Below are 17,360 nucleotides of genomic sequence, written 5' to 3'. Positions count from 1 at the left end.
AAGACTAAAGATTTACTGATTTGAAATCATTTTGAGACAGTGAAGCCAAAATCAGTAATAGAATACAAGGAACAAAAAATGAATAAACTGGACTTCATGAAAATTTAAAATCTTTGTGCTTCAAAGAATACCATTAAGACAGCCAGATGCCATAGTGCACACCTGTCATCTCAGTGACTAGGGAGGCTGAGGCATGAGAATCCCAAGTTCAAAGCCAACCTCTGCAACTTAGTGAGGCCCTAAGCACCTTATTGAGAGCCTGTCAGATAATAAAAAGTAAAAAGAGTTCAGTGTCAAAGTGTCACTGGGTTCAATCCCCAGTACCATAAAAGAAAGAGAGACAGACAAATAAGAAAATGCAAATACAACCTAAGGAATGAGAGAGAAATTTTGTAAATCATAAGGGACTTAGATCCATTATATGTAAAGAACTTATAGCTCAGTACTAAAAGAAAAAAAAAGACAAATAGACACAGGAAGAGATGCTAAGCCTGCTTAATCATTAGGAAGTACAGATCAAAACCATAATAAAAATGCTACTTCACACACACTAAGATAATTATATTATGAAAGACAAACAATAGCCAGGTACGGTTGTATATACCTGTAATCCAGTGGCACAGGAGGATCCCAAGTTCAAAGTCTCTAAACAAAAAAATAAAATAAATTTTAAAAAGGGCTGGGGATGTGGCTCAGTGATTAAGCACCCCTGGATTTAATAGGTGGTAGCAAAAAACAAACAAAACCACAATAACAAAAGTTATTAAAAAACAATATGTTGATAATGATGTGGAAAGATTGGAAACTTTATAAAATGGTAAAATGGTGTGGGCATGAGGAGATGGAAAGTGACTATTAATTAGGTTACAGTTTTCTTTTTGAAGTCATGAAAATGTTCTAAAATTGAAAATGATTTCACATCATTTCACAATGATGTGATTATACAAAAAAAATCAGTGTCCATATTAAATGAGTAAATTGTATGGTATGTGAATTATATCTGTTTTTTAAAGCCATAAAAAGCTTGAGTAGGTAATAGCTTTGAGTATAAAACTTGTAGGCAAAATCAACAATATGAAGTATAAGCGTCATATTGGATATCAAAAATGAAAGAAATGGGACATGAATAGTTTGTAGTATGCTTTGGGTGAAAACTTTTTTTTTTTTTTTTTTTTTTTTAGTTTTAGGTAGACACAATATCTTTATTTTACATTTATGTGGTGCTGAGGATTGAACCCAGTGCTTTATGCATGCTAGGCGAGCGCTCTACCACTGAGCCACAATCCCAGCCCCCCAAAAAACAATTTTTAATAATACCTAATAGTACAGCTTTATAAACATTGTAGTCTTACCTCTCTGGGTATTATAAACCTACTCACTGCTTCTGTTTATACAAGGCAATCCTTTCATTTTCTCTTCTGCCACCAATATTCTTCTAAGCAGAATTTGATATTATATAAAATGAAATGTATAAAATTTGATTTTATACTTTCTATGCTCGTACATGCACCTTTCAGTCCATTGTTTCTTTAATCCATTCTCTTTGATGGCATCCTCCCCACTCTACCATTATATAGAATTTGGATTTTCTTTCTTTCTCCATTAATTTCCATTCCTCTTCCAAATTTCTATTCCTTCAGTGGGTCCTTATGTAGGGATTCTAAGGTAAATAATTTGTTGCATGGGCTCATTTAAGATTATGCTTCCTTAATGATTCTATTTTATTGTGGAACAGAGGTCAACAAACTTTTCATATAAATAGCTTAGATGTGAGCTGGAGTTCTGACTCTGAAGTAGAGCACGTGCCTCACATGAATTTGATCCTTAGCACCACATACAAATAAATAAATAAATAAAGGTATTGTGTCCATCTACAACTAAAAAAATGTATTTTAAAAAAAGAGTTAGATGTGATGATTATTTTTACTTTTGCCTGCCGTACTTTGCAGTAACCTTTCTATTTTGGGGTGAGAACAGTCATAGATAACATATAAATGAATGAACATGGCCTGATATGACTGAGCAGGCCAAATCAAGCCATTGTTTGCCAAGGTGTGTTTGAGAATTCTTAATTCATATACTCACTATAAAGACAAAATAAGATAAATTTAAGTGGAATACATTTAGGTATTTATATCTTCTACTTTCACCACTTAGGAAAGAGGTCCCATTTCTTCACTGTTTTATCTTTCTTCAGGATTATCTGAGGAACAGTAGTTAGAACCTTAGCACATCCCTTGAAAATTTACCAAACTTTATTAATAGAATACCAGACTTAACCACTAAAACTATGGTGTGAGAGTTGTTATTAAGATTAGATCAGTGACTATAAAAATAAATATAAATATTGTGCATAGATGCATACAAATTATGCATTATATTTTATATGTGCTTATAATTTTGTGGATTACATTTGGATAGTCTTTGAAATGTCCCAAATTTATTGAATAGGAATGTAAAAGGACACATGAATTTAAATAAACTCAGAAGAAATCAGTATTTGGCTGTACAAAATTAGAGTAAGAATCAGTCCAGGCGTGGTGGCACACACCTGTAATCCCAGCAACTGGGATGGTTAAAGCACGAGGATTACAAGCTTGATGCTAGCTAGCCTCAGCAATTTAGCAAGATCCTCAGCAATTTAGCCAGACGCCTGTCTCAAAATAAAAAGGACTGGGGATGTATTCATTCAATTGAACACAATGGATTCAATTCCCCATACCAGAAAAGGAAAAAAAAAAAAAAAAAAAAGAAATCAAGATCAGTATAGCTAGCATCTCCTGCCATCATATTCTAGATTGATATAAGTATTTTTCTTCAATCTGATGTTTGTTAAAGCTTTTTGAGGATTTGATAATTGTTCATGGTTAAAAGAAATGTAGTGTTGAAGCAGTGACATTATTTTATATTATAGCAATTATGTTGTCAAATTGCTGAGACCATAAAATATATAAACTATATATATAATTACTTTACAACTAATGTGTCCAAATAATAAGAAAAATTTGCATTTGCTATATCAGTGTATTATAAATTACTTGATAATGCAGAATGATCATAACTTATTCAGTGGATTCCTTAGAAAAAAATTCTACCTGGGGAGTAAAAGATACTCAGGAAAACAAAATGACATAATATACCTCAGATTTTTTAATTTTTTGTAGAAATTATTATATGTCATGAACAGATATTTGAATGATCCTGATCTTATTAAACAAACATATCTCATTTTTGGTCTTAAGTTTTTTTTGTTTCCAGGTCAGAAATTGAATATTTTATCTCTACTTTTAAATGAAACTGACCCAGTAATAAGTTAATTAAAGCATTATCTTTTCTACCTCCGATTAAAAAGATTACGTTGTATACCTCTCTCTCCTTCTAGCTCCATTCTGATAGTGGACATTTATTTATTCTTTCAAGAAAAAGTTTTTAAAAATGTTCAACATCTATAGTAATTAGAGAACTGAAAATTGAAACTACCCTGAGATTCCATCTCTAGTCATAATGGCAGTTATGAAGAATACAAACTACAGGGGTTAGGGTTATGGCTCATCGATGGAGTGCTTGCCTATCACACAGGTGCTGGGTTCGATCCTAAGCACCACATAATAGATAAATAAAATAAAGGTATTGTGTCCAACTACAACTAAAAAATATTTTTAAAAATTACAAACAACAATAAGTGTTGGCGAGGATGTAGGGATAAAGGCACACTCATACGTTGCTGGTGGGACTACAAATTGGTGCAACCAGTCTGGAAAGCAATATGGAGGTTCCTTTGAAAACTTGAAATGAAACCACCATTTGACCCACTCCTCGATGTATACCCAAAGGACTACATCAACATTCTATAGTAATGCAACCACATCAATGTTTATAGCAGCTCAATTCACAATAGCTAAAGTGTGGAAGCAACCTAGATGCCCTTCAATAAATGAATGACTAAAGAAACCATGGTATACACAATGGAATATTACTCAGCATTAAAAGAGAATAAAATTATAGTGTTTGCAGGTGAATGGATGGAGTTGGAGAGTATCATGCTTAATGAAGTAAGCCAATCCTCCCAAAACAGGGCCTGAATGTTCTCTCTGATAAGTGGATGCTGACCTATAATGGCGGGGATGCGCATGGGAAAAATGGAGAAACTTTGATTGGGCAAAGGTGAGGGAGAATGGGAGTAGGAAAGATGGTGGAATGAGATGGACATCATTACCCTAGGTACATGTATAACTGCATGTATGGTACAACGCTACATGGTGTATAACCAGAGAAATGAAAAGTTGTGCTGCGATTGTGTACAATGAATCAAAATGCATTCTGCTGTCATATATACGTAATTAGAATTAATTAATTAATTAATTTAAAAAGAAACAGTTGAGTAAATATTGTATGTCAGGCACTATTCTAGGCTGTAGGAACAAAATAGTGAACAAACAACCTCTGCCCTTGTGGAGGTTACATCTAGACAGGGAAAAGGCAATAAGCCATCTTCTACTATTTAGTGAAATGGATTATGGGGTTGGAGCTCAGTGGTAGGAGGGCTTTGCCTAGCATGTGCAAGGCATTGGGTTTGATTCTCAGCACCACATTATAATAAAATAAAAATTCATTGACAACTAAAAAATATATATATTAAAAAAACAGATTATGCCATTTGTTAGAAGATAAGTACTGCAGATACATAGAACAGGATAAAGATGTATAATATTTTAAAGAGTTAGTACTAATCTATGTAACATGAATATTGTCATCTTATTTTTTCCCCCCAATTTATAGTTCCGATGACAGGATTCACACAGAGAGCAACTATTGATCCAGAACTGAATGAAATACATGTCTTATCTGGACTCAGCAAAGACAAGGAAAAAAGGGAAGAGAATGTCAGAAATTCATTCTGGATCTATGACATTGTGAGGAATAGTTGGTAAGCAACCCTTAACTGTGCTGTATTCCCAATGTTATATTTATGTGAGGTTTATTCAAAAGATGAGAGAAATAAGAGGTTTGTGTTAATTTAAATATCCATATTTTTTAAAAATAGGTGTTTTTATAATGTCGGTATCATAGATAAAAATCTGTGTGTATACAGGAGTGTTGAGTGAATGGAATTCTGTGTTGTGCAGTTAGTAGATAGTTCCTGGTCAGGGAGTCAGGAGAATTATATTTAGTCTGCTACAAAATAGATGTATGAACTTGAGAACAATGCTTTTTTTTTTTTTTTTTTAGTTGACACATTATATGTAAATGGTGTATAATTTTTTATTCTTCTGGTTGTACAAGATATAGAATCACATTGGCCGTGTAGTCATATATATACATAGGGTAATAATGTCTAATTCATTTTACTGTTCTTCCTAGCCCCAGGCCCCCTCCCCTCCCTTCACTCCCCCTACCTAATCCATAGTAAACCTATTCTTTCCTAGCTCCCCCAACACCTTATTGTGAATTAGCATCCACATATCAGAGAAAACATTTAGCCTTTGGATTGGGGGGGATTGGCTTATTTTGCTTAGCATGATATTCTTCAGCTCTATCCACTTACCGGCAAATGCCATAATTTCATTCTTCTTTAAGGCTGAGTAATATTACATTGTGTATATATACCACATTTTCTTTATCCATTCATCTGTTGAAGGACTCCTAGGTTGGTTTCATAGTTTAGCTATTGTGAGTTAAGCTGCTATAAACATTGATGTGGCTACATCACTGTGGTATGCTGATTTTAAGTCTTTGGGGTATAAACCGAGGAGTTGGATAGCTGGGTCTGAGGAATCTCCATATCACTTTCTATAATGGTCACACCAATTTGCAGTCCCACCAGCAATGTATGAGTGAACCTTTTTCCCCACATCCTTGCCAACATTATTGTTGCTTGTATTCTTGATGATTGCCATTCTGACTGGAGTGAGATGAAATCTTAGAGTAGTTTTGATTTGCATTTCTCTAATTGCTAGAGATGTTGAACATTTTTTCACAAATGTGTTGTTTGATTGTATTTCTTCTTCTGTGAAGCATCTGTAAAGTTCCTTAGCCGATTTATTGATTGGGTTATTTGGGGGGTGGGTTGGCATTAACTTTTTTGAGTTCTTTATATATCCTAGAGATTTATGCTCTATCAGAGGTGTATGTGGTAAAGATTTTCTCCCATTCTGTAGGCTCTCTCTTCACGGTATTATTTCCTTTGCTGAGAAGAAGCTTTTTAGTTTGAACCCATCCCATTTATTTTTTATTTTTTAAATATGTATTTTTTAGTTGTAGATGGACACAGTGCCTTTATTTTATTTATTTATTTTTATGTGGTGCTGAGGATCAAACTCAGTACCTTACACATGCTAGGCAAGTGTTCTACCACTAAGCCACAACCTCAGCCCCCATCCCATTTATTGATTCTTGATTTTACTTCTTGTGCTTTAAGAGTCTTGTTAAGGAAGTCAAATCCTAGGCCTATGTGGTGAAGATTTGGGCCTACTTTTTTTTCTATTAGGCACAGGATCTCTATTCTAGTGCCTAAGTCTTTGATCTACTCTGAGTTTTGTGCAGGATGAGAGATAGGGGTTTAATTTTATTTTGTTACATCCATTTTGTGGATTTCCCAGTACCATTTGTTGAATATGCTATCTTTTTTCCCAGTGAAAGTTTTTGGCGACTTTGTCTAGTATGAGACAGCTATATTTATGTGGATTTGTCTCTGTGTCTTCTATATTGTACCATTGGTTTTTGTATCTGTTTTGGTGCCAATATCATGCCATTTTTGTTACTGTGGCTCTGAAATATAGTTTAAGGTCTGGTATTTTGATGCCTTCTGCTTTACTCTTCTTGCTAAGGATTGCTTTGGCTATTCTGGGTTTTTTATTTTTCCAAATGAATTTCATGATTGCTTTTTCTTTCTTTCTTTTTTTTTTTTTTAGTTGTACATGACACAATACCTTTATTTATTTATTTGTTTATTTATGTTGTGCTAAGGATTAAACCCAGTGCCTCACATGTTCTAGGCAAGTGCTCTACCACTGAACCACAACCCCAGTCTGCTTTTTCTATTTCTATGAAGAGTGTTGTTGGGATTTTAATATAAATTGCATTAAATCTGTATAACGCTTTTGGTAGTATGGCGATTTTGACAATATTAATTCTGCCTATCTAGGAGCATGGGAGGTCTTTCCATCTTCTAAGGTCTTCTTCAATTTCTTTCTTTAGTGTTCTTTAATTTTCATTGTAGAGGTTTTTCACCTTTTTTGTTAGATTGATTCCCAAGTGTTTTTTTTTTTTTTTTTTTGAGGCTATCAAATATGGGGTAGTTTTTCTAATTTCTCTTTCAGTAGATTCATCACTGAGAGAACAATGCTTTTTTAAATGTCCCCAGGTCTTAGTTTTTATAAACTGTAAAAGTTTGACTAGAGTAAATTGAGGACATTATTACTTAGCATTTCCAGAGAGGACCCTTTGTCACAGAGCATCTCACAAAACTGGTTCTGCACAGTTTGTTTGGGAAATATTGACCCAGAGGATCCAGCTGTCACATTCTGTGGTGGCACCAGAAATGAATATTCTACAGAACAGAAACACTTCAAAGAACTTCCTCCATTTGGTAATGGATAGTAGTACTCAGAAACTAAGAGATTTATTGTTTTCTAAATAGGATGTTTACTTATAATCAGAATGAAAGCAGTGTACTATGAGTCTTTTTATTGTGAATAATAAACAGGATTGCCTCCCTTTCAACTTTCAGTTTGAGCCTTTATATATACTGTTTGTGTTTCACAGCATGAGATAGGTTGTTTTAGAGTGAGCTATTTGATGGCCATTAAAAGAATTTCAGAACTCAGTTCTAACAAATGCATATTGTTTTATGAGAGTTATCAGAACTTTAAGCTTTGATGAGAACAAATATATAATTTGATTTTTTGTTGGTAATTGGCAATTAATTTGCTTGCTATATTTGTATTAACATTGCTGCAAATTTTCCAGAGTAGAATGCCTTAAAAGCAATGTCTTGCAGGTCTTGCGTCTATAAGAATGATCAAGCTGCAAAAGACAATCCAAGTAAAAGTCTGCAGGAAGAAGAACCATGTCCAAGATTTGCCCACCAGCTTGTTTATGATGAGTTACACAAGGTGTGTTCACTACTTTGACCTGTAAATGTTTTGTGGCCTAATCTGAAAAAACCTCCAAATATATCTCTCTCTCATTTTTTAAGTGGATTTGAATAAAAAGTTATGATCTATAGCAAATAGTAGTATGTGTATTAGATATTCAGTATCAGTTCTCTCTAAAATTCTTTAAGAGAACAATTATTTTTTTTATAGGCTATAATTCTTGGCACTTCTCTTTTGAAAACTGTTATTGGCTGCTTCTACACTTGTATAGTATATATAAAGTCCTGGGTCTAATCCTTAGCTACACACACACACACAAAAAGTACAGTTTTGAGTATTTGGGTACCTTTGCCAATGATATGAAAAGGAGGAGATAGATTTGTAACTTCCTGGTTTTAGAGACTTTCCATTGTGTAAAGAAGCCATTTTATCTATATTTTTCTGTATGAATGACCTCTCTTCCACCATCCTTTTGAAAATCATCGTGCATTCTGAAGTTTGAATGTAACTAAGTATTTAAAGTGGTTTCTTTAACTATTTCTGCCTTTAATTAAGCAGGTAGTTTAGTGATTAGACACAGATTATATGGAAATTTACTGACAGAGCCCTGTTCTTTCTGTTAAAGCTATAGGTGATTAAAAGTCTGGGCTATATAGTTTGGGACCCCTAGGTGAAAGATACATGAGATGAATAAAAGTCTCTTAGAGTCTTCCAATTTAGAAGGTTAAATGAATTTCACATGTGGAACAGAAATAAAATCTCTATGGTATAATACTAATACTGCCGGTTATCGGTGACGAGTTCTGCTCCCTCACATGTTGAAGTTTGAACAGTAGAGAATCATGCCGAGGCAAGCATATAAAGCAGGGTTTACTTTAAAAGGGATAATATAGACTTCTCCCTGGAGGGAGAAGGGGGCCATAGCTGGTGTCCTGGTATACCAAGAAGCAATGTGTTCTACCTCTTTATGTCTTTCTTCCCCTTCCTTTTTCCTTCCTGCATACCTGTGACTGTGCTCAGTGGGATGGCCAAAAGGTGGGAAACAAGTGGGCTGAAAGGGGAAAGGCAGAATGGAGCAGCCCTGGGACACATTAATTAACAACTTTATAGCTCCCTGTAGGTACCTGGGACAGTTCCTCAGCAATAGATTGGAGCAGAGTAGAATGCCTTAAAAGCAATGTCTTGCAGGTCTGGTATTGTGATACCTTCTGCTTTACTCTTCTTGCTAAGGATTGCTTTGGCTATTCTGGTTTTTTTATTTTTCCAAATGAATTTCATGATTGCTTTTTCTTTCTTTCTTTTTTCTTTAGTTATACATGACACAATACCTTTATTTATTTATTTGTTTGTTTATTTATGTTGTGCTAAGGTTCTTCTTCTCTGAAGGAATTAACATTTCAGTCCCTCAGGGAGCAGTCCCCAACTTCCTGTACTCACTCAAATTGGCCTCCTTGATCTGACCTGACTCAATTTATCTATCTGTATTGACTTCCTGTCTAATTTTGGCTTTAATACCATTGACTGTAGTGTTTTAAAATTTCAGGAAATGCTTTAAAACTTTTGACAGAATAACATTAAAACTCTAATATAAGCCAGGCACAGTGGTGCACGCCTGTAATTCCAGTGGCTCAGAGGCTAAGACAGGAGGATCACAGATTCAAAGCCAACCTAAGTTGTTGAGGCTAGCCTCATTCTCCTGCCTCAGCAATGGTGAGGTGCTAAGCAAATCAGTGAGACCCTATGTCTAAATAAAATACAAAATAGGACTGGAGATGTGGCTCAGTGGTTGAGTGCCCCTGAGTTCAATACCTAGTATGAGGTGGGGCGGGGAAAGGGGGAGAAGGGGTAGGGGGTGGGGAGGGAGTGGTGTGAAGGAGTAGGGGGGCTGGGGGAGGGGTGGGGAGGTTGGGGGTTAGGGGGAAAGGGGGATTGAGGGGGTGGGAAGGTTGGGGGGTGAGGGAGATTGCGGGGGTAGGGGGTAGGAAGGTTGGGGGGGGATGCGGGTCACAAAGCATCTAATATAATAGTGACATTATTGCTTTCCTTTTACATTTCTTTTTTGGTATTAATTAAATAATTTTAAAACTATTTTACAAATTATATGTTCCATTTAATATTTGGTATTTAGGTTAAAGCAAAATAAGATAACATTTTTATAAAGTTTTTAGATTCAGTGATTCAATTCAACATGTATGTCAGTTTTTTTTAAAAAATATTATTTGCTATTTTAATCAATACTTGATTAACTTGATAATGCCTATTATTTGTTGTTTTCCACAAATTTATCTTGATTAAATTCTTCCCCTAAGTATTTGTTTGTCTCTTTCTTTTATATCATTGCTTTTGTTTTATGTCTTCTGCTATCATTATAATTGTGGTAATACAACTTATTTCAGTATGAAGTGTAGTTTAGGAAAGTAGCCATAGTGCTTTATAGCTCAGTGGTAGAGTATGCATGAGACCTAGGTTCAATTCCTAGTTATTTAAAAAAAAAAAAAAAAAAAAAAAAGGTTGGGGGACATTGGGGGTAGAAGAGGAGGGGAGGGGAGTCTTTGGTAAAAATTATATTTGTAGTATTACATATTACTACCCAAATGAAAACATACCAGGGCTTCTATAGTTTCTTGAAATATATGAATTTTTAAAAATTTGGTTTGTTGTGTTTACCATAGGTTCATTATTTATTTGGTGGAAATCCAGGAAAATCTTGCTCTCCAAAGATGAGACTTGATGACTTCTGGTCACTGAAATTGTGTAGACCTTCAAAAGATTACTTATTGAGGCATTGCAAGTATCTCATAAGAAAACACAGGTATGAAAATAATTTACTGAAAACTTTAACATTATTGGCTATTGTTGGTAGCTAGCTCTGGAGATCTGACTTTGTTTTTGCAACTCTAACAAGAAAAGAGTGTAGCCACATGTGGTGGTGCACACTAGTAATCCTAGTGATTTGGGAGGCTGAGGCAGGAGAATGAGGCTAGCCTCAACAACTTAGCAAGCCCCTGTCTCAAAATAAGAAAGAAAGAGGGATGGGGGTGTAGTTCAGTGGTAGCATGCTCCTGGGTTTAATCCTCAGTCCCACCAAAAAAAGAAAGAAAGAAAATAGCATAAATACTGTGAAGATCATATTGTTTTGTAGATGCTTATTTTTTGCTTTTCTCTCAAAGGCAAAGTGCTAAGATTTTTAATACAGAGAAAGTGAAATTTTGTGAATATTAAAATAATAGAAAAAAATTTTTGTGAAGGCTTGTACCTACTTTGGAATAACTCAAGTCCTAACTACTACAAATCAGATCAGCTTTAGAGTATTGATATATGCCTGACTTGTTCTTAACTCTTCATAGTGAATGTGGTGGTATATTAGATTACATATCTTTATGGTTTGATTTTTCACAATATAACTTTAAAATATGGTTATAGTTTTCTTTACCAATTAAGTTTTGTTTTTGTTTTAATTGTCACTTTATTTTCCCTTTTAAAAATATTTTAGGGGCTGGGTACAGTGGCATATGCCTGTATACCCAGTGATTCGGTGGTTGAGGCAGGGTGACTGCAAATTCAAAGCCAGCCTCAGCAACTTATGGAGGCCCCAAACAACTTAGCAAGACCCTGTCTCAAAATTAACATTAAAAAGGGCTAGAGATGTGGCTCAGTGGTGGAGTATTTGCCAAGATTGAATGAAGCCCGATTTTCAGCACCACAAAATAATAATGGTATTCATAATAATGCTTTTATTAGATAGGTAAAATGGCAGTTTATGGTGCAAACATCATTGCATCATTGTTAGTGACTTTTCCTAATTAAGACATAAAGTGAGCCAGGTGCAGTGGCTCATGCCTATAATCCCAGTGCTAGGGCAGCTGAAGCAGGAGGATTACAAATTCAAGACTAGCCTCATCAACTAGCTAGTCTTGAGACCCTAAACAACATAGTGAGACCCTGTCTCAAAATAAAAAATAAAAGGGGCTGGGGGGGCTGGGGATGTGGCTCAAGCGGTAGCACGTTCGCCTGGCATGCGTGCGGCCCGGGTTCGATCCTCAGCACCATATACAAACAAAGATGTTGTGTGCCGAAAACTAAAAAATAATAAATATTAAAATTCTCTCTCTCTCTCTCTCTTAAAAAAAAAGGGGGGGGGGCTGGGGATGTGACTCAGAATTTTAAGTGCCCCTGAGTTTAATCACCAGTACACCCCCACCCCATAAAAAGGAAAAATAAAGTCAAAGTGAGGAGTGAAAATGGATAAAGAATTTTTTTAAAATGTATCATTTAAATATATGATGAAAGATTAACAAAACTTGTGAGTGTGAGAATAATTTATGAAACAAAGAAATTGAAATTAAAAGATAGGAAGTTTGTGATTGGAAACATTAGTGTTGGAAATTAGCTACTATGGGAAAAGAAATGTGTTACCTTATCTCAGAACTTAAACAAAAAAAACCTTTAAAGGAGAATTTAAGAATATATAAAGAACTTATCCATTTATATAAACTGTTTTCAACTAAAGTTAATAATAGTAACATAAAAATATGAAGCATAGTATTCTTTTCTGTTTATGATTGCTTTTTGCCTGTATTCTGATAGCTAGTGTCTAAATGGAAAAAGGGCTAGGTCTTGATGGATAGACCTGGTATTCATTTTAAGTCTTCTGTCTTGACCTCTCTGGAGATCACTTTGCTCATTTGTAGAATGTCAAAAGCAACCACATAAATGTCTTTATAAAAACGATCGATAAAACTATTTGTTTATTTAAAAAATATTCATCTAACTGTGTGTACTAGATTTTGTCCTAGGCTCTATGGATTTATCAGTGAAGAATAAAAAGAAAAGTTCCTGCCTTCAAAGGGAGATTAATAATAATTATATAATAAGTACTATGAAAAAAAATAAAACAGGTTAAGAGCTATTGTTACAGGTGAAAGAGCTGGAGGGTTGTTTTTTTGTTTGTTTTGTTTTGGTTTTTTGTACTAGGAATTGAACCCAGAGGTGTTTTACCCCTTGAGCTACATCCCCAGCCCATTTTATGTTTTATTTTGAGGCAGGGTCTTGCCAAGTTGCTGAGTCTGGCCTCAAACTTGCAATTCTTTTGCCTCAGTCACCCAGCTCACTGGGATTACAGAAATGTGCTACTATACCTGGCTTGGAGATGCAATTTTAAATAAAATTATTAGGGTAGACCTCACAGCCCCCCCCCCCAAAAAAAAAAAGACTTTTTGTTTATTTGTTTCTACTTAGAGACCTAATGGATATGAGGGAATGCATTATGTAGATATTTAAGGGGAAATGTTCCAGAAAGGCAAGGCTCTGAGGTTAAAAAAATATGCCTGGATTATTTGAGGAGTATAAGAAGGGTAGTGTGGTAGAAGTGAAATGAGTGAGGTGATTAGGTGAGATGAGGTCAAAGAGATACAAAAAGGGAAGGACCTTTGGCGCCTTCTCAGCATTTGAACAATGAGGCCCAAAGAGAATGTTTAGGAGACTAGAACATTTCTAACTACCAGGAGCTGCAGTAGTCACATTTTTTTTTTGTACTTTTTTCTGCTGCTTTGTCTGCTTCTGCTATTTAACTGACTGCTCCTAACTTTGTTCCCTAGGCTTCAGGACCTGGAGAGAGAGGGTTAGGTCCAACATTTCATGACTTCTGTTTATTGCCCTCTCTATTTGCCTTTTACATGTCCTTATATATCTCACCTTTGATTCTTGGAAAGAATTCCTAGGAGAGAGTGGACCTTTTGGGAAGACTTCTGCCAAGCCACTTTATAAACTATTGATCAAGCTTGAGACTGTTGACAGGCTCATGTGCCAAAGGTCTGATTTAATCTGTTGTAAATAAAATGTAAAATGACCTCAGCCTAAGGGACTCTCATTGAGGACTAGCAGCTTGGCTGTCCCTGTCAGGGTATTACCTGGTACATGAGAGTTGTGATATTTTCCTAGTCTTTGTCCCCTATCTAATGTATAGAGAGCTTGCAACTAAGATTGCCATCAGCCTGAATACCTCTGGGAAAGGCCATTTTCTTTACCCAAAGTAAATTATATGAATTTTCTTTGTCTATGATATTTAGAACAGTGTGGCAATTTATTAGAAATAAAATACATAATTAAAGCATGTATAATTATACTTTAATAAAAGGACATTATCTTATTTAAATAGACCCTGATAGTTGTGTTCTCCCCACCCTTCATGGTATACAAGATTAAACCTAGGAGTGCTCTACCACTGAGCTACATCCGCAGCCCTTTTATTTTTTATTTTGAGACAGGGTTTCCCTAAGTTGTCCAGGCTGGTCTCAAACTTACAGTCTGGGCTGGGGTTGTAGCTCAGTGGTAGAGCACTTGTGTAGCATGTGTAAGCCACTGGGTTTGATCCTCAGCACCACATAAAAATAAATAAATAAAATAAAGGTATTGTGTTCATCTACAACTAAAAAATTAAAACAAGAACTTACAATCTACATACCTCATCCTCTCAAATTACTGGGATTGCAGGTATGTGCCATTGTACCCCGCTACATTTTTTTTTTTTTTTAAGAGAATGTTTCTGTTGCCTGGAATGCCCAAAGCCCTGGGGTTAAATCCTTAGAGTGTGTGTGTGTGTGTGTGTGTGTGTGTGTGTGTGTGTGTGTGTCTGTCTCTTTCACACACACACACACACACACACACACACACGCACACACAGACCCCAAACAAGCAAAAACAGAGCAAGAGAACTCTTTTCCTTTTCAGTTTTGGAATCCACCTGTATTTTATTCTGTTTTTCTGCTCCTTACTAGCTCTTATCTTTGCCAGATTCATTTTAGAGGCCTCAGGTTCTTATTTATTTGTTTAAACTGTTGAGCTGGATGTGGTGGCACACGCCTGAATTCCCAGCAGTTTAAGAAGCTGAGATGAGACAGGAGGATCACAAGTTCAAAGCCAGCCTCAGCAACAACTAGGCACTAAAGCAACTCAGTGAGACCCTGTCTCTAAATAAAATACAAAATAGGGCTGGGGATGTGGCTCAGTGGTCAAGTGCCCCAGCTTCAGTCCCCAGTACCAAAAAAAAGCAACAAAAAAACCTGTTGAAAAATGTTTCACCATCATAGAGTTATTTTGATATAGCTTAAAAATGATAACAGAGCAGGTAATAAAAATTGAATAGGCATATTTTCTAACAAATTTAAAATGCTTGCTAAGTGGTTGGTGCAGTTGTTCTGTTACTTTCTGTTACTCTTAATCAATGACTGAAACATGGAAACATTCTCATTAAAAATATTGAATGTTAAAAAATATATTGAATGTTAATAATACTCATTAAAAGAGACCTTATTCATTTCAGTTTCCAATGTATTTATTAAATATCTCCATGGGAAAATATATTGTACAAATCTAAGCAAGTAGATTTTATAAGCACTTGTTTTTTTTTTTTTTTAAAGAGAGAGGGAGGGAGAGAGAGTGAGAATTTTTTAATATTTATTTATTTTTTTATTTATCGGCGGACACAACATATTTGTTTGTATGTGGTGCTGAGGATCGAACCCGGGCTGCACGCATGCCAGACGGGCGCGCTACCACTTGAGCCACATCCCCAGCCCAAAGCCACTTGTTTTTTATGAAAGCATTGAGCTCTTTTGGAGTTCTGTTATCCAAAATATTTGACATAGAGACTGTTTTGTAGTGGACTTAATTCTCAGTTATAGTTTTAAGGCAAGGGTAGGATGTACTCTCTAGGTAGGATGTATTCTCTAGCATCGCAACTGCTTGTGGCCACCTGGCATTGCCATTGTGTCTCTATGTGCTCTACATCTACACTATTTGCATGTTAGTATTCTTACCCAGGAATCCCAGACTCAAGTTTTTTAGATAATAAGAATAACTCATCTTGTACACAATGTATTTCATTCTGGGTCTTAAAAGACATTTCTTGTGTTATCTTATGACTCGAAATAATTATTATTATGATTTATATTTTCTAGGTTTGAAGAAAAGGCTCAAATGGATCCCCTTAGTGCTCTAAAATATTTACAAAATGATCTTTATATAACTGTGGATCATTCAGATCCAGAAGAGACAAAAGAGGTAAGGAAAGGTGGTAATGACCTACAGGAATTGAGTATGTTTTAAAATGTCTTTCTAACTTGAGTGTTGAAAATGAAAATTTGACACTAAGCTTAAAAATGATAACAGAGCAGGTAAATTAAAAATCGAACAGGCATGTTTTCATTTGATAAAATTCAGGTGACACAGGAAACCCATTCGAATTCTCACATATAAAGTTTTAACTTAGACATTAGTTTTGTTTTTCAGGAAGAAAACAAAGTTTTATTTTTTCCATAATCCCATGATTCTTTTGCTTAAGGATTATGTAATAGTTTAGTACCAACTTTTCTACTGATATTTAAGATTGCTCAAGAGTAAAGAAAACTTAGGTTTATGGGAGTAGCATCCTTGCTGTCTTAATGTTTATTATATGAATGTTGTAGCAGTATAGCTTGACTGTAGGTTACTACATTCAACAGTAGTTCTAAGCCTGAAAAACAATAGCTGACCATGATTATTGAAATTTTTGTTACATGGGATAAAGCAACTGTTTCAAAAGATTTCACATTCTTAAGGGCATATTTGCCCATCCACTGTGTGAGTGTGCCTGCAATGACTTGCATGGTTTTATATTTTATAGTCTTTCTTCCCACTAACGGCTGAGATTCCTTTTGTCATTTTTTTTTCTCTGCCAGCCATCTTGCAGCATCTGAACTATATTCCATTTTGCTTTTCTGCTCATAGAATTGGTACTAATGATATGTAGTTCTCTTCTTTATATCCATTTCCCTTTTAGTTGTTGCTTTGCTTTGACTTTGTAAAAACAATATTAAGCAGTGTTTTTCTCTCCTCAGCATCAGTATAAGTGGTTTCAGATTTAACATCAAATCCCTTTCAGGCACCAGGTTCATTGTACTTTTCAATCAGTAGAGCCAGCCATGTCCTCAGCACCAAAATGAAGACAGATTCTTTCATAGTATCCTGTTGTGAAAATAAGTCCTGTTGCTCTTACTCAGTATTGGTTATTACCCCAGGGTAGGTAGAGAATCAGCAGAACACACTTTAGAACCCTGTGTGGGGACAGTTAATTTTAATTGTCTTTTCTTGAGACTTAATCAATTCATGATAACTATTTGAAAGAGGGGAAATTATTTACTTTTGCTCAGAAGCAGAATACGTTTGGTATAATCCATTTTGACTTACAACTCTACATAGTTGCAGAGAGAACATTAATGTTAATTT

At 35.2% G+C, this 17,360-nt stretch overlaps 1 protein-coding gene across 3 annotated transcripts in view; it reads left to right on the top strand.

Annotated features, from left to right (window-relative positions):
* Positions 1-17,360, top strand: part of Mkln1 (muskelin 1) — a 336,778-nt gene that overhangs the window by 299,639 nt on the left and 19,779 nt on the right. For all 3 annotated transcript variants that reach the window (XM_076833133.2, XM_076833142.2, XM_076833125.2), the window contains 4 exons: positions 4,780-4,927; positions 8,000-8,114; positions 10,769-10,908; positions 16,055-16,157. In XM_076833133.2, the coding sequence (XP_076689248.1) occupies positions 4,780-4,927; positions 8,000-8,114; positions 10,769-10,908; positions 16,055-16,157 (506 nt within the window). The remainder of the gene's footprint in view (positions 1-4,779; positions 4,928-7,999; positions 8,115-10,768; positions 10,909-16,054; positions 16,158-17,360) is intronic.

Source organism: Callospermophilus lateralis, chromosome 1, assembly GCF_048772815.1.
Source record: "Callospermophilus lateralis isolate mCalLat2 chromosome 1, mCalLat2.hap1, whole genome shotgun sequence".
NCBI classification, from domain to species: domain Eukaryota; kingdom Metazoa; phylum Chordata; class Mammalia; order Rodentia; family Sciuridae; genus Callospermophilus; species Callospermophilus lateralis.
Note: the sequence above shows the minus strand (reverse complement) of the source record. Positions and strands in the feature narration are given on the sequence as shown.